The sequence below is a fragment of the Suricata suricatta genome, chromosome 2, assembly GCF_006229205.1.
Source record: "Suricata suricatta isolate VVHF042 chromosome 2, meerkat_22Aug2017_6uvM2_HiC, whole genome shotgun sequence".
Classification (NCBI taxonomy): domain Eukaryota; kingdom Metazoa; phylum Chordata; class Mammalia; order Carnivora; family Herpestidae; genus Suricata; species Suricata suricatta.
The window spans coordinates 91,529,839-91,548,122 of record NC_043701.1 but is presented as its reverse complement, the minus strand read 5'-3'; the positions used below and the strand labels follow the sequence as shown (position 1 = coordinate 91,548,122).

General features: G+C 39.6%; 1 protein-coding gene across 7 annotated transcripts in view; it reads right to left on the bottom strand.

Moving 5' to 3' along the window:
* The window catches only part of LRRC72 (leucine rich repeat containing 72), a 43,159-nt gene that overhangs the window by 12,215 nt on the left and 12,660 nt on the right, over positions 1-18,284 (bottom strand). For 6 of the 7 annotated variants that reach the window (XM_029957534.1, XM_029957583.1, XM_029957566.1 and 3 more), the window contains 2 exons: positions 8,029-8,110; positions 6,230-6,346 (listed from right to left, as the gene is read on the bottom strand). In XM_029957534.1, coding sequence (XP_029813394.1) covers positions 6,230-6,346; positions 8,029-8,110 — 199 coding nt within the window. The remainder of the gene's footprint in view (positions 1-6,229; positions 6,347-8,028; positions 8,111-18,284) is intronic. The other variant, XM_029957544.1, reaches the window with a different exon arrangement.

Below are 18,284 nucleotides of genomic sequence, written 5' to 3'. Positions count from 1 at the left end.
GCTCTTAAGTTTTAGAAAGAAGCAATATTATTTCCAAACTCTTTCTTACCCCTTCCATACTATTAGACACTCAACATTTTGGATTTATGAGTTTGGGACTGATGCTCTGAAATTACCATAAATTAAGTTTCTAAGGTATAAAATCGGTTTCCTGTGTCTGAAAGTTCTGAAAGCCTTCCATGATGTATGGGTACATTCCTTCAGAAACTATGAAGCAAAATTGCTTACACTTTCACTTTCAATAGGTTAATACGATTTAATCCACTTTCCCTCTAGGCTACTTATAGAGTGCACCTTGGCGGCGCCAGCACTGTCTTGCTTATCTTAATTTGGGATTCTGAGTCTAAGCAATTTACATCTATCCAATAATATATCAAAATGTCTCTGCTTACCTTACTGCACAAGCCTGAATTACATGAGTCACATGTACGAAGTACTTATTATTGAAACAGAAGAGAAAAAAGTTATCTAAATAATTGGCTTAAGTTAATTTTTTAAAACTTTTAAAGCTAAATTAAAAACCATCATTTAAATGAACATTAAAGGATTTTAAGACCACCTTTGAAGAAAGTTGAGGTGATTAATAATGTACCAACATGTTCACTTTAATAGACAAGGAAAATGATACAGAGAATTTGAAAGCAGTTATGTTCTGTGCCTGTTCAGAACAGCCTGTGGAAACGAGTTCAGCTGTCAATGGTCAGACACTAAGATGTTCTGGCTCAAGGTGACTTAGCAAGGTCAGCATCTCCATTGTTGTTGTTCTTGTTTATTAATTTATGTTTATTTTTGAGAGAGAGAAAGAATGCCAGCAATGGACAGAGAGAGGGACAAAGAGACACAGAATCCAAAGCAGGCTCCAGGCTCTGAGCTGTCAGCACAGAGCCTGATGTGGGGCTCAAAACCATGAACCACGAAATCATGACCTGAGCCGAAGTCAGATGCTTAACGGACTGAGCCACCCAGGCGCCCAGCATCTCCATTGTTAACCACCATCTTACTTTAACAAGACCTGTGGGCCCCTGCACAACACATGCTTTTACTGAATATGGAAATCATCCCTGATTTTTAAAAGGCAAACTTGGAAGCTCCTGGGTGGCTCAGTCGCTTAAGCGTCCAGCTTTGGCTCAGGTCATGATCTCACAGTTTGTGGGTTCGGGCTCCACATCGGGCTCTGTGCTGAGAGCTTGGAGCCTGGAGGCTGCTTCAGATTCTGTGTCTGTCTCCCTCTCTCCCCCTGCCCCTCTCATGCTCTGTCTCTGTCTCTCAAAAATAAATAAACATTAATAAATAAAAGACAAACCTGGACTAAAGAAGGGGATGAAGACAGTGGAGGGGTCAGAATATTCTCTTCTTCGAGACCAACAGCAAAGACCCAGTTGGCTCTTTTTATTGGGTGGATTGCTCTGTTCTGTTGTTTGGGAGGGCTGGTCTTGATAGGGTTTTGGAGTGGTGGTGGGTATTCAGAACTGATGGCCAAGAAAGAATTCTTGAAGACATTTTTGGTGCAAAAAGGTGCTTTTATTAAGGCCCCGGGACAGGACCCACGGGCAGAAAGAGATGAACTGGGGTGGTAAAGAGTGATTGCTTATAGAAGGCGGAGTTGGGGGACTTTAAGTCAAGAGGAAGTTTCTTAATGGGTTTTCCATATGCTAAAGAAGATTCCTTTATGGGAGGCCTGGCTATTGTCAAGTTAAGTTCCTTTTTTTCCCTCTAGCAAAGCTTTATCATTAAGACTGTAGGGAGTTCCTAGAGAAGGCTATTGATAAGATTGCCTTTTTCTTATAATTCACTAAGATATTTGTGAACTTACGGAGACTATCAGTTTAACCATCTGTTTTCTGTCCTTTCCTTTGTGCTTGGGCAGCCGGGGCCTGAGTGCCTGAGGAATGTCACGCATATCCCACCTGTGGGCAGGGGTGGTTTGTGGGACTTCATCTTGCCTTACACGCCCTCATCAGTCCCACCTGAGCCATTTCTGGTAGAGCCTCAAATGCGGAGGCCATTGAGATCATAGCCCCGCCCTGATCTCAGTGTCCCTCTTGAAAGGGGCATTCCGTCTCTAATGGTGAATTCTTAAAGAGCTTCTGGGAAGCAAATCTTAATTAAGCAGTGCTGGGGCTCCTGGGTGACTCGGTCTGTTAGGCATCTGACTTTGGCTCAGCTCATGATCTCGCAGTTTGTGGGTTTGAGCCCAGTGTTGGGCTCTGTGCTGACAGCTCAGAGCCCGGAGCCTGCTTCAGATTCTGTATCTCCCTCTCTCTCTCTCTGCCCCTACCCTGCTCACACTCTGTCTCTCTATCTCTGTCTCTCTCTCCCAAGAATAAATAAAATTAATAAAAAAATATCTAACTATTCATGCAATGCAGGTGTCTGAGTGTATGTTCCAATAGTGGAGTTTAACGAAACAAAAAATTGGAGAGCAGCAGAATGTAGGTATTTTGTGGCTGCTGGTGGTGCCCCCCCCCCCCCCCCCCCCCGCCGTGTGCTGGGAGAGACGCAGGGGGACTGAAGGTCAGGGGATGTCATAAGCCGGAAAGTGGGTTTTTGAAATGCCTATCTCCTGAGTAGAAAGAGGTCACAGCAAGGGAGGGAAGAGGGACTTGGGGCTGGAGAGGGAGGGTGTGGAAAGGTAGACCGCCTGGAGAGAAGAGGTGGGGCCCTCCTGACTCAGCCTGGAAGTCAGAAATTCCAGTTTCCAGGACCTCACACTCGGCAGCTGGGGTAGGCCTCCCTGAAGCTCCCAGCCCTGTGTCTCCTGAGCCATCTCTTGGCAATCCTCCTCAGAAACGCCAAAGGAGGGGAAAATGCCGCAATGGATTAGAGGTTTCCCTCCAGGCTGTTTTCTCACCCTCTGAAGAACTTGTAATTGGAGTGGAATAATAACAACACTTTAGCATTTTATACGGTTTTACAACTTGAAAAGGCAAAAATTTTAACACTCGAAAATACATGGATCTCTCATTTTAATTAATGAGCTGAATCTAATCTGTGATTGTAAATGAGGCTCGGAGAAACTGAATCTGAGCACATTACTGCACAAATGCAATTAGTAGTCTGGTACATGTGAGCCTTTTTCCTGTATAATATCTTCAACCAAAATGGGGTAAATGTTCAAATTGTGCATATTTGCTACCAAAGCTTTTCTAAAAATGCTTTTTTTTTCTTTTAGGTAATTGAACATAGCGTTCTTTCCATTTCAAAAAATGATTCCACTACAAGATTCTCAGTTGGAACAGTAGTAGTCATGTAACTTGAATTATATCACTATGATTGTAAGTAGAGGTCACTTCAACTGTTGTGACCGGAAATGATAGGGACATTATAGTACCAGACTGCCCAAACTAGAGAACTCGAAGAGGCAAGGCTGCCTCGGGGCTGACACAACTCTGTGCTCACATACGTGCTTAACACGGGAGACGCGGGCTGGATTTCAGAGTCCTCTCACTCCTGAGCACTTTGTTCGGGGCATAATCCTGTTGACTCGGGTAGGATGACCCTGATTGCTAGCTTCCAAATCTTGTCTTGTAAAATAAATCTGCCTAAATTATTGAGTTCTTACATTTAGCAAACTGTCCATTTGGTTGCGCATCAAGTTCCTTCAGCTAAGAAATATTTAGGCTGAAAGTTATAAAACCATAAGCTCCAGATCTTTCTCCAGGTCTGCCTTGTGTACTTTTGTGTTCCGGTGTAGCAGAGGGTCACATAGTGAATGCCTGATGAATGTTTATTGAATGACTGAATGAATAAATGTTAAATATTTATTAAACAAACAAATGAATCGATGCTAAACAAAGAAACGGGTCATGAGTTTAAGTTTCAACATTTCTTAGTTTGGTTGAAACTCTGAGACCTGTGTTGCCCCTATTAAAGGGGAAATCATTCTAATCATAGGATTTCTGTAAAGATTTAATGAGACTATGAGAAGAGAGTGTCTTCTCAACAGGAAAGACATTCAAATGTGTTGCCCTTATAATGGTTATTATTTAAAATGTCATTTTTTTTAAAGTAGGCCTCACGCCCAGCGTGGAGCCTAAAGCAGGTCTTGAACTTAAGACCCTGAGATCAAGACCTGCGCTGAGATCAAGAAGTTGGGTGTTTCACTGACAGCCACCCAGCTTCCCCAAGTTGTTTTTAAAATCTCTTTACTACTTAAGAGAATTTCCAGACTGCATGCTTCTTAATTCATTATGTAATTTATGTAAACCACAGTAAACTCTGTTTTGTTTTTATTGCTGTTTCAAAATAACATTAATGTCAAGAAATCCTTTTTTAAAACATGTCTTACAGAGTTAGCTTACGATCTGAGACAATCCTGAGAACCAGCTATTTGCCCATTTTATGGAAAAATGAAGATAAGTGAGAGTTCCAGATCAGTCTTTTAGTCACAGGAGCATTTGTTCAGCACAGAAGGGCCAGATGATTCTAATATGCAGGCCACCCTGAGTCTTTCACAGAGCTTACCACACTTCAGAAATAAGCCTGGGGTTATTAGCATGTTAGAAGGCGTCTAAGGGGGCAAGGCTGCCATATTGCCAGCTCGACGGGACACCGTCAGTGTGTAGTCAGTATCGGTGTGCCCCTCGGACCTGTGACGTGCAGCAGCTCTGAGAAGAACAAGACAGGAAGGAACCAGAGATGATGAAAACCTAAATAGAGGGAGCAGAGAAGAAAGAGTGGTGATAGGTATGTACTAACGAGTGAGTGGCTGAGGGTAATAAGGGAGGGTGAATGGTCTTGACCACCTGCCCAGTTTGTGGCCCGAGTGGGTGTGCTGAGGGGAGGCACGGGTATGGGAGTCAGCTTAGATTGCTGTAGTTTCCTAAGTATCTGTCCCTAACTTCTTCCCAAAGGAAACATCTACAAGATTTCAGATTAACAATGACAACAAAGCATGGAGTTCCCATAAACTTGGTGTCATTTTAATATTTGGATTTGAACAATCCACCTATAAGCACATAAGTCCTTTTTCCCCAATACAGTAGGTGTAACTGACTACCATTGAAAATGTACGAAAACTTGAATTACGCTATGTACTGATCTGATCAGAATCTCCACCATCAACACCATTTTACATGTATTCAAAACACTGTTTCAGGCAAGTCTGAGAAATAAATAGAAAATAAATATGAAAAAAAACCCCCATCAATTTCATGACATTATGTAAACAAGTCTCCAAACTAAAGTTTGAAAACCCACTCATTGGTCTGAGTGCCTTTTTACTTGGTACAGCCAAAACCATTTGTCCTCTATTGCAACTGTGTGCAGGTTATTTACCCTTAAAATTATAAGCTTACTGAGCAAGAACTATATATTACTTACTTTTCCCACCCATTTCACACTGTCTTTCCCTATGCAGGTCACCTCCTTCCTAGGGGTGATTCAATACACATGAATGAAATTTTCTGTTCAACTACTGGAAAGTCTCAAGAAATGTTTTATTTTTTTGGTGTCAACTTTATTAATATAATTCACATACCACATACCACTCATTGTTAAGTATGCAATTCATGTTTTTCAGTATATTCAAAAAGTTGTGCAGCCATCACTACAGTCAATTTTATTTATTTTATTTTTTTTTAATGTTGATTTATTTTCAAGAGACAGAGAGACAGAATGTGAACAGAGGAGGGGCAGAGAGGGAGACACAGAATCCGAAGCAGGCTCCAGGCTCTGAGCTGTCAGCACAGAGCCCGATGCGGGGCTCAAACTCACAAACTACGAGATCATGACCTGAGCTGAAGTTGGATGCTTAACCGACTGAGCCACCCAGGCGCCCCACTATAGTCAATTTTCATCACTCCCAAAAGAACCCCTAATTTTTTAGCTATCACTCCCCTGTTTCCCTTTTTGCTCCCAGCCCTGGACAAACAAATTTATTTAAAAATAGTTACCTCTCAAGGTTGTTATTGCGATAGATGTATCTATACTAGAGCATCATATACATGGAATCACCTAATACGTACAAACACTTACATTGGAAATAAAACCAAACATACAGGTGTAAACACGTAAATCTTTTGTCACTTTAGTCGTTTCCCTTTGACATGCCGTATCAATTCTCCAAAACATTTTTCCACCTTCAAAAACATATTTAAAAAAGATTGAGATTTAGTCATCTTTTCAGGAATATTTAAGTACTTATACCACTGACCTAATTGAAACTTAAAACATTTAACCTGTCCTGTGCTTCTACTAATTCGACTTATGGCCATAAAAATATACAAACAAATACTTAGGGTCTTCAGATTGAGCATTCCCTTTAACTCCTTCACTGTTGCGTCAATGTCCGTTAGCTCATTGTGGTGTAGCAGGAGGATATGCAGCGAAGGTAGAGAGTGCAGGCCTGAAACATATTATTTTGTACAAAATTTTACATGTTTTCAATGCTAATTAAACAGGCCAACTAAACAAAAGAGGAGAATACATTTCAGCTGGTAAAAGGAGTCATTACTAAGAATGTGGATTATCATTAAGAATACAACAAAGCATAAGAATTTGAATGACTGAGTGTGATGTGGGAATGTAGAGTCCATTTCTTTCCACTGTTCCTGGTTTACATTTTTTTCCTGTAGCTATCATTGTATTGTTTGATTCCAGAGGGGTTATTTTCTTCTTCTTCTTTTTGTTGTGTTTTTTCAGTGTTACTTCGGTGTATAATGCCAATCAAGGGAGTAATTACATTTGATTCAGTACTTTCCCCGAAATTGGTCAGCTAATTTCTTTCTTCACACAACAGGAAGAATATTCACATTACTTTTGTTGATTCTCAATTTCACATTTCCCCACACTTTTAGCATAAATGAAAGTGGGTTGTGTCTTTCCAATAGCCACATCAAAGGTGAATTGGCAAAATTTTCTTTCTTCACAGTACATGAAATCATGTTGGATTTTTTTTAATGTTTATTTATTTATTCTGAGAGTGTGTGGGCAAGTGGGGGAGGGGCAGAGAGAGAACCCCAAGCAGGCTCCGCACTCTCAGTGCAGAGCCAGAAGCAGGGCTCCGTCACACAAACTGTGAGATTATGACCTGAGTAGAAATCAGGAATCAGATACATAATGGACAGAGCCACTCAGGTGCCTTTTACTCATGGTGGATCTTGAAATTTATGCCATTTTGATCCTATGATATAGGATATTAAAAATTGTTTTGTGCTGTACCTCTTTTTATTTCATGATCATAGTACATCAGGTACTTTTATACCTGACTTGAAACTGTCCACTTGGATATGTAAAATTAATTCAGAGTGAAAGAGGAATTTGGCTGGCAAAAATTATAGCCACTAAAAACATTAAGAGTATTTATAAAGTCTTTATAAAGTGTATAAAGTTTGAATGGCAAAATTTCTATTTAAAAGATTGTTTTACATTTTGAATAAGGCACATGACAATACTGCACTAAAACTGTAATCTAAAGCACATTGCTTTTTTTTTTCTTAACATTTATTTAATTTCTGAGAGACAGAGTACGAGCAGGGGAGGGGCAGAGATGAAGGAAGACACAGAATCTGAGGCAGGTTCCAGGCTCTGAGCCGTCAGCACAGAGCAATGTGGGGCTTGAACCCACAAACCATGAGATCATGACCTGAGCCAAACTTGGCGCTTAATTAACTGATTCACTCAGGTGCCCATAAAGCACATTTCTTAGAATGATATGTACATAAGAACCTTTTATTTTTTATTTTTATCATTTTTTAATGTTAACTCATTTTTTGAGAGATGAGAGAGTGAGTATGGGTGTGAATGGGGGAGGGACAGAGAGAGAGGGAGACACAGAATCTGAAACAGGCTCAGAACCTGACGCAGCTTAAACCCAGGAACTGCAAGATCATGACCTGACCCGTAGTCAGATTCTTAAATGACTAAGCCACTGGGTGTCTTCATAAGAGCATTAAAAAAATAGATTTCACTAGATATTTTCAACAGACATATTAAAACAGATTTTTGCCTGCCATTAGCTATATGATAGTTACCAGTTATTACTCAATTGAAAATCTGTTCAATCAGTAGAAAAAAAGTAAGACATACCTTCTATCTCGAATATGGCGTTGTTGTTTAGATATAGTTCTGTCAGACAGTAGTTTCTAGTTAGAAATGTGATTCCATGGAGCTGAAAATGAGAGATAATAATATACATTCTATAGTAATTATATATATGTATACAATAAGTGTGTGTGTGTACATAAAATTATAATAAGATCATAGAAGTGTGAGTTTGCTGTCATTATTATTTGTGACCTTTTGGTCTGGGCTATGACTTTACATCCGGACTGTCTGAAGACACTGTGGTGAGAAGGAAGTTTTCAGATAATTGATGAGAAACCCTCCATAACGTCTTGACCAAGCCTCCTCGAATGGTTTTCAAGGCCCCGCCATCTGGCCCAGCCCCTTTGCTCTACCTAACCTTGTCCCTCACAGTTCTGCCTCCTGCAGCCTCATTGGCTGTGGGCCCGGACACCCACTAATTCACTGCCACACATTATTTAGTGGCTACCGTGTGCCGTGGCTCCCTCCTCAACGCTGACGCCATCTCTGCATCTGTGTGTGACTCATGCCTTCTCTTTTGCCTGCCTGACTTTTCTGCCTGGTACACTTCCATCATTCTTAAGGATCTGCCATTGGCCAGCAGGGTGAATCAAACCATGCTTGGGTGGGCCTCCACAGGGGTGTCCCCTGCTCCGGGGACTTGCTGAAACCATCCTTTGATCTCCTGGCCTCTCACTGCTGTCTCCTCACCTTGTTCTGACCCGCTTTTTGTGTCATGAAACTCCCACCTGCTCCCCCTCTTGGAGTCTGTGAACCATCTCTGCTTCTCCAGCTACTGTCCTCCTGTAAGCAGATTTAGCAGAGGACTCTGTAATCTGAATGCACACAGGAGGGCAGGCCTGGTGCTAACAGCCTGACCAGCCACAACTCTTCTGGCAAGGAAAGGGCAAGGCACAACATCAACCTGTTCTTAACAGCCCATCGTTTTAAACAAGGCCTTTCTTGACAACCTCCATGCCCATGAACCTCCATTTTCTCAACCACTCCCACACTTCATTTGACTTGTACAGTTAATCACTTGCTCACTAGTTTTATGTCTTCACTAAGGAAAGGAACCATATTTCTTTGGTATCTTATTGCCTCCACCCCCCCCATTTTCCTAACAATAAGAGGAAGTCACATCTTACTTCTAAAATGGAAATTTAGTTATATGAACTGTGAAGAGGCAAAAGCATGCTTGAAAATTCGTCAAATGAACCATTAGGTACTATGCTCAGGAAATGGGGTGTTTCACTCTAAACCGAATGTCAGAAGTGGTTCTGTTACCCTATAAAAACTCCATTAAAAATATTGATTCTATAACCTCGATAAAATTTAACAATTTGTTTGAGTTGTGAGGATGGGAGAATCAGAGGTGGGGTGGGGATCTTCTAAGAGCAACAGGTGAATTAAACATATAAGGCTATGTCTCCACTTGGCACAGGATCTACCAGGGAGACTATTCCCATTCATAGTTACTGACCAAGTGCTTAGTACTTTATAGATAAAAAAGTATATGCTCATGAGTATAGTTTTATGTGTTTATTAAAGCTCGTCATAGGAATTACTGTTATCAGTGAAATAAAACTCCTTTTGGCCTTTGATGGATTGATTCGGAGAGATGACAATCCATCTGATTTAGTGAGGACTCATTACATGTTTGAGCCTTGCCCTCTCACAGCTCAGAAAAGCTGCATTAGATTTATAGCCCAAGTTTCAAAACTGATTTCTTTAATGCATTGTCTTTATTTTTGTTGTTGTTGTTATATTTACAACATTTGCAAATTATGAAGCTATAAAAGGCATGTGTACTGTTGATCTCATCATTTCACAGATTCATCTGCACCAAATTATGTCAGCGCTCATGTGGGAAGACCACCAGTGATTACCACCAGTAATTTCACCACAGCTTTTGTTAAGTCATAAGAGGGGCTGTGTTCTTCTCAGGTAGGAGACCAAGCAATACAGTAAGGGGCGGGTTCACTTGGCTTCCTCTCCCTTTCTACCCTTCCTTCTGGCCTCCTGACAGCAACTCACTGCCTTCCGTCCTTCCCCTCACCACTCCCTGATCTAATGATAGCCACACCCGCCATAAATATAGAAAACAAACCCCAGTGGAAACCATGACTTTGTCTTCTCTTCTGTTCGTTGCCTGCCCGACCACACATTAACAGAACATTTCTAATTAGTCAAGACCTTAATTTCTCTTGCATTACTTACTAACACAGAAAGAATACTCATAAACTCAATAATTTCATCTTGATGATAGCATCACAGTTTTCACAAGAGCACTAATCTCCTTGTACCATGATTCCTGGGATTTTAAGACTGAACTGTCTGTTGGGGTGAGATGCATAGGGGAATGGAGTGGAAAGAGATAAAGCCAGATCGTGAGGACCCTGGGAGCTATTACAAGATTTTGTGCAGTGTTACTGTTCATTTTTATTTTATAAAGAAAATGGCAGGGAAGAACGTGGTTTAGAAGGAGTAAGTAAGTATAATAGCAGGAGTTGAAAAAGAAGGATGTTACACTAATTCAGAAGAGTATATGGTGACCCAAAGTAATGACAGTGGGAAAAGAGAAGCAGAGGGCACTGAGAGAGAAAGACAGCTCCAAGGTAGAAATAACAGGACTGAATAGGCATCGCAATGTAGCAAGTTGTTGAAGTCAAGATCTAGACATGGGAATTGGACACAGGTTGATTGTTCTGACACTCAAGCTGACACTGTTAAAGTAAAACGTTGTTATAATTATCCACTTAGAAAAGTCTACACTATTAATTCTACGGATTGCCATAGGATTTATATTGAATGTGACATTTCACAAATCATTTATTTTAGCTCAGGTCTTGGCACATAACAAATGCTCAATAAATGATAAATGATAGCTATTACTATCTCACCATTATTTTTTTTTACAGAGAGACAGAGCTGAGAATACTTAAAGCACTCATAGGTAACCACTGAGGTACACTTAGGCCAGCATGAATTTAAAACTGAAGAGGCTTTCTTTCATTTATTTATTAAAAAATTTTTTTTTATTTTGAGAGAGAGCGAGCGAGCAAGCATAAGTTGGGAAGAAGCAGAGAGAGAAGAGGAGACAGAGAATCCTAAGCAGCGTCCAGACTGTCAGCACAGAACCCAATGTGGGGTACGATCCCACAAACTGAACCAAAAATCAAGAGTTGGACGCTTAGCTGATTGAGTCACTCAGGAGCCCCAAGGAGGCATTGTTTTGGAACGGGGCTTCTCTACTCTCTAACAGTTGACATTTGGGGCCAGAATATTTTTTGTTGGGGTCGGGAGGGCTGCCCTGTGCATTGTACTATGTTTAACAGCAAATCTAGTCTCTACCCACTAGATGCCAGTAGCAAACACACTCTCCACTTGAGACTATCAAAAATGTCTCCAGAGAGGGCCATGTGTCCCCTGGACACAGTGGGGGTGGGGAGCTGTGTGCGAGGTCACTCCTGGTTGAGAACTGCTGATTTAGAGTCAAGGGAAGAGGAAAGAGTCATATTTATTAAATGCTAATTATTAGTTGGTTCCTGAGCTAGATGTTTTCACAGACATTATCTAGTATAATTATAAGATACATTATCTAGTATTTTCTAGTATGATTGTAAGCATCATTATCTAGTATGATGCTTACAATAGCCCTGTGTTATTTGTTGTGTCCCTTATTTAAGTAGAAGAAAACCAAGGCTCAGTGAAGTTAACCAACTTTCTCAATGTAACAGAGCCAGAATGAAAATCTAAGTCTGTCTGGCTCTTAAATCAAAAATTGGCATACAGTCTGCACCATAATATGGTTCATTAAAAAAGAGGAACCTCTATATAAAGTAACCAGAAGACATTACTTTGAATGTACTGTGAAGTAATAGAAAATATTATCAGTTTAAGTAATGGAAAATACTCTACAAATTATTCAATAGAAATTCTTCTTTTTCAGCAATGTTTTTCACCAAAAATCATGTTTAAAATACATTCAAAAAACATTTTGCATGAATTGGACAAAAAAATAGAAGAGAATCTCTAAACATGTGTCCAGCATATACTAAACCAACTAAAACTCCATGATGTATGTTGTCAAGCTACTTGAAAAAAGGTAATCCAAGAAATTCTTTTCCAATATTTAAAATAGCACATTAAAAATTATTTCATTTTTCAAATGCTCTATTCCAGTTTTAGAACAAGGTATGTTATATATAAATGAATAAATAAATAAATATATACCCAAACGTTATTGAAAGAACCAACTAAAATTATATACATTGGCTTATGGAATATTTTCTATCAATTTAAAATTTTCCATCACTCAAACTAAGAATATATTCTATTCAAAATATTTTCAAATTAATGTCTTCTGGATGATATATATAATATATAGCAACTTATTTAATCTTTACAATAAATTCATGATGTAAGAGTACTATTATTACCCTATTTTAAGAAGTGAAACTGAGGTACAGAACTGTCGAGTAACTTGCCCAAGATTACACAGCTAACGCGCGGCAGAACTGAGGCTGACTCGGACCCCAGAGTCCTTGCTGGACTCCACTACCATCCAGAGTAGAAAGCTGAGCTGTCAGTCAAGCTCATTTCCAAGCTGATCTTGAGTCACCGACTTGACCGGCCCCATTCACTTGATCTAATGTTTCTATCTCAAGTGATGCGGGGTTTCTCTCAAATATTGCTTCAACCTGGGTGACCTACAACCTACCAAGTTTGAAAAACCTAGGGGCAAAGAATCATAGGCCAGTGATTAAGAAACATGATGAGGGGTATCTGGGTGGCTCAGCCGGTTGAGCATCCAATTCCGGCTCAGGTCATGATCTCATGTCCATGGGTTTGAGCCTCACCTGGGGTTCTGTGCTGACAGCTCAGATCCTGGAACCTGCTTCAGATTCTGTACCTCCCTCCATCTCTGCCTCTCCTCTGCTCATGCTCTGTCTTTCTCTGTCTCTCAAAAAATAAAATAAATGTTTAAAAAAACTAAAAAAGAAAAGCATGATAAAATTCTATAATTATGTGTTATTTAAAAGGGTATATTGTTGCACGTTTGATGATTGAAATCACAATATCTCCTAAATTTACATAAATGTCTAAGTATTAGTTGGGTAGAGTTTTAATAATACATATTGAATTATGTAAGAGAAGAAAAGAAAAAATTCAATATATTTCCAGGAACCCTAAGTTCATTTTTTTTGGGTGCTATTGTGGAATAAATGAAAACCATTTGTATCTTAGTTCAAAATATGCACAGTACTTGCAAATAAACTCTATACCTTAAAAATATTTGGGAATAATTATATTTATCCAATACAAAGACTTGTATTCTCATGTTTCCCCTTCTTTATTCCATGTTATTGAAATTTTTGTATATGCCCTTTGACAAAAATATGTTACTTTTTTTATTAAATCATTTTAAATCTTAGCTAGATATATAGCATAGATATCTATGAATTTCACAACCATTCAGTGAAGCCTCATTTAGGTTATTTATGTTGACTTACTTTTTTGAAGAGGTTTTAAATATTTGGCAAAACATAATTCTTTCAACAAAGTTGACATAAAGAATAGAATTAATGTTGCCCTGGGGCCACAGAAACATGTAAGAGCCCAAATTATATGGAATGCATGCTAGTTCATTGTATTTATTCTTTAACAGTTCTTATGCTCCACTTTGGGATTTGTGGTGCTCTAAATTTGTTTTTAGAACAAGGTATGTTATATATAAATGAACATATAAGTTTATATATATAACCAAACCTTATTGAAAGAACCAACTAAAATTCCATGATCCAAAGCTACTTGGAAAAAATTCAAGAATTCTTTACAAATACTTATTTAAAAAAAAATTTTTTTTAACATTTATTTATTTTTGAGAGACAAAGCATGAGCAGAGGAGGAACAGAAAGAGAAGGAGACACAGAATCTGGAGCAGGCTCCAGGATCTGAGCTTTCAGCACAGAGCCCGATGTGGGGCTTGAACTCACAAACTGCGAGATTATGACCTGAGCTGAAGTCGGCCACTTAACCGACTGAGACACCCAGGTGCCCCTCTTTACAAATATTCATTTCATTTCATTTATTTTTTAAATATTTTAATGCTTATTTATTCTACAGAGAGAGGGAGACAGAGTGTGAGCAGGGGAGGGTCGGAGAGAGGGAGACAGAATCTGAAGCAGACTCCAGGCTGAGCTGTCAGCACAGAGAATGACACGGGACTTAAACTCACTAACTGTGAGATCATGACCTGAGCTGAAGTCAGAAGCTTAACCAACTGAGCCACCCAGGTGCCCCTAAAAATATTTTAAATAGCACATTAAATATAATATATTATATATTATAATATATACATAAAATAATTATTTTCTTTTTCAAATTGTGAATTGCTAATTTTGAACATCAGTGCTCCTTCCTAAAATATACAAATCTGTGCTATTTACAAAATTCTCAATATGTGTTGAATGCTTGGGAGATAGGAAACAATAATGGTACAGAAGAATGAGCCCAGGATCTTTTAATTTTTTTAATGTTTATTTTTGAGAGATAGAGGGAGAGAGAGATAAAGAGAGAACATGAACAGGGGAGGGGCAGAGAGAGAGGGAAACACAGAACTCTAAGTGGGCTCAGGCTCCATACTGTCAGCACAGAGCCCAACGTGGGGCTTGAACTCACAAATTGTGAGATCATGACCTGAGCCAAAGTCAGATGCTCAAATGACTGAGCCATCCAAGCACTCCAGAGTCCAGGATCTTTCTTAAAGCAATTTTGCTTATTTTAATCTGACCATTTTATGGTCAGTTATTATGGAATATTATAAACAGATATTTCAATTACTTTTTAGATAATGAAGTTTATAAACAATGACTTTGCCACAAGAGGTACTTTTATTTAGATTTAATTTGTAAAACGTGTCACCTACTTGGTCTTTGCTATATGGCAGAAACTCAGATTCCATTTTGGACAGTTGCTTAGCAAAGCATTACACAGGATTCTCATCAAATGCTTCTTCTAATCTGAGACAAATAAAATGTACTGCTCGTTCTTCCAGAAATAAAAGGATATTAGCACTGTGGCACCAATATTAGGAGTTAGTTCATTATTGAATATTTGTAAAAAAGGTTTTTGAGGTGATGAGCCAAAACACACATAGATCAAATGTATAGACCATTTAAATTGCAGTATAAAATGTAAATCATTCAACTTCTCATGGCAAGTTGGAAAGGATTCACTGTGGACCTATAACCCCCTCAGTCCAGCATTCAAGGAGACAAAGAAGGCAGTATTTAAAAGACCCCAGTGAAATGCACCTAAAATCAATTGCCTCCTGCTAACTATAGGAGGGGACATGAGAAAAGGTGCCCCAGAAATAGAGATGCAGCAGAACTGGTGAGTAATCTATGCAGTAGGAGGAACAAATAAGCCCTCAGAGAGCGTTAACGAAGGAACCAGAGTTTCCTGAGCAAACCTCGGATAGCTGGGGAATTGGAAACAATTTGTACCTACCTGCTAGTCCAGGGTCAGACTGGACACTCCAGTTTTATCACCCACTAGAGAATAATGAGGAAAAGTGCATCCACTTGTTAGGTTCCAAATGCACCAAATTACATTTGTTGCCTCCCTAGACTGTCACTGTCTCATATCCCATTCCAGGTAGTTCGCAAATGCCCTGCCTTCACCATGAGTAAAGCCACTCCCTTTGCCCTTCTTAATTTTTTTTTTGATGTTTATTTATTTTTGAGGGAGAGAGAGACAAAGCATGACATGGGAGGGGCAGAGAGGGAGGGAGACACAGAATCCGAGGCAGGCTCCAGGCTCTGAGCTGTCAGCACAGAGCCTGACGTGGGGCTCGACCTCACAGAGTGCAAGATCATGACCTGAGCCACCCAGACGCCCCTGCCCTTCTTAATTGTATCATTAGAACAGGTACCATCACATTTATTGTTACATTCTCTCAGTAGCCTAACTTAAGTACAAAACAAGCCACATCAGGTAGGATGTTTTGGCTCCAAACAGTTCTGAGCTAAACTCACCTGACAGAGATGAGGACATTTACTCTCACATACCAAGAAGTCCAAAGGCTGGGAGAGCCTCAATCTTAGTATGGCAATGACTCTATGGGCTGCGCTCTTCTCTAAATATTCTCAAGCTGATAGGATGGTCCTAGTTTCAGAACCAGGCAAGAAATCATGGAGGAAACAAGGGACCTCTCTTCTCGCGCTCCCTTTCAGGAACGAGGAAACTTCGCACAGAAGCTACCAAGCAGATGTCTCTTCTGCTGTATTACCACAATTAGGTTACGTGTCCATTCGTTGACCAGCTGCTTACAAGGACGAGGGGTTATCCTGTTGGCTTACATGGTATAGGATCCTCTCCCTGCACCTGGGGATGGGGCCATCTACCTGAGTGAAAAAGAGAAGTAGGTGCCAAACCTAAATCCAGATTCTGCTGTTTAGGCAAAAAGAGAGAATGGATATTGAATGGCCAACCAATAATATCCAATACATACTCCTCAACAAAATTGTTGACTGCATATAAACAAGTGAACAACACAGATGTGTTAATTTTATTTTACCACTTTGTGCCTTGGGAGGGTAGTTCAAGGTACTAACTACTGTAAGAACAGTGCCAGCAACAAATTCAGATCATTGTTAACAAAATGTTGCAATTCTAAAAATTTATATTCCTTTGTCAATGTTGATGTTTTTCACTGTATTTTTCCACACCATTTCAATGCTGGTATACTAACTTCTTAGCGGACATCCTAGTGATATCTAGATTGTAAAGAAAAGTAATAATCATGGGGCACATGGGTGGCTCAGTTGGTTAAGGGTCCAACTTCAGCTCAGCTCATATTATGATCTTATGGTTTGTGGGTTCGAGACTCCCATCAGGCCTTATGCTACAGCCCAGAGCCTAGAGCCTGCTTCGGATTCTGTGTCTTCCTCTTTCTCTGCCCCTCCCCCATTCACACTCTGTTTCTCTCTCTCCCAGTAATAAACATTAAAAAAATTAAAATTAAATTAAAAAATAAAGAAAAGTAATAATCAAATTTTTACACATGGGTATTGTTGAAGTACTATCATATCTAATATTCTCACCGGAGTTTAGTCCTGAATAAGACTTTATTTTTTTTAATTAATTAACTTTTGAGAGAGAGAGTGTGTGTGTTAGTGAGTGAGGGGCAGAGGAGAGAGAGAGAGAGAGAGAGAGAGAGAGAGAGAGAGAGAGAGAGGCAATCCCCTGGGATGCAGAGGGAGATAAAGAGAGGGAAAGAGAGTGCAGAGCCCAGAGCAGGGCTAGCGCTCACCCTAAGTGGGGCTTCAACTCACCAACCGTGAGGGACTGTAAGTATTCAGTAGCTTAGCAACCAGTCAATGATTGACCAATAGGAAAACTTACATGAGCTTATTTACTTATCCACTGGATTTGAACTTGAACACTGGATTTTTGGATAAGGTATCTTTCCATTGCTATATGAACTAAGTGAGTCTAGTTTTTAAAAGAACAAAATTGAATGTGATGATTTTGGAAATAATATAGTGAGTTTGTTGAATGTAAATAACCAGGCACATGAAGAGAATTCAGCCTCCTCCATTCCTTCCCCACCCACCTCCCCTCAGAAACAAAAGAAAGTAAAATAGTTAAGAGTGTGTACAATCCTTTCCTATGTATAGAATGTATCTTAAGTCAATTGTGTGAAAATTCAATGACTGGATATGGGATAGTGCTCACTAACACAAAGCCAAAAAATATTTAAAAATCTAATTATATCTCTCCCTGTAGACATATTGCTGACATTTGCACACGTTCTTTCCTTCAGAGCTGAATGCCGCAAGAGGCACACATGAAAAACAAAGATTAGTCACTTTTGCCATGCTTTTGATGATTTCCATCTTTTTCTAATCAGAGGTCGCACACTGTGACCCAGGATAATTTTTGGCAGAGTGTTTAAAAGGGTTTTAAATTTGTGTGCCCTTAAGTGGTGCGTGCACTTTCCATTTCAATTGCTAGTCGCCTGGGCCTTGAAGGTAATTGTGTTTGTTCTCCTAGAAATGATTTCAAGCTTATGAGGCTTATGCTTACACTGAATTTGAGAACCACCTTCATTTTCCATTTGCCACTTAGTTAATAAAAAAAAAAGAGAAGACCAAAAATGCCATGTAATATTGAAATACTTGCATAAACATGGCTGCTCAGGGATTCTGTGCTTTGAGTCAGGACTACTGTCGATAAGCAGACTACTGCTG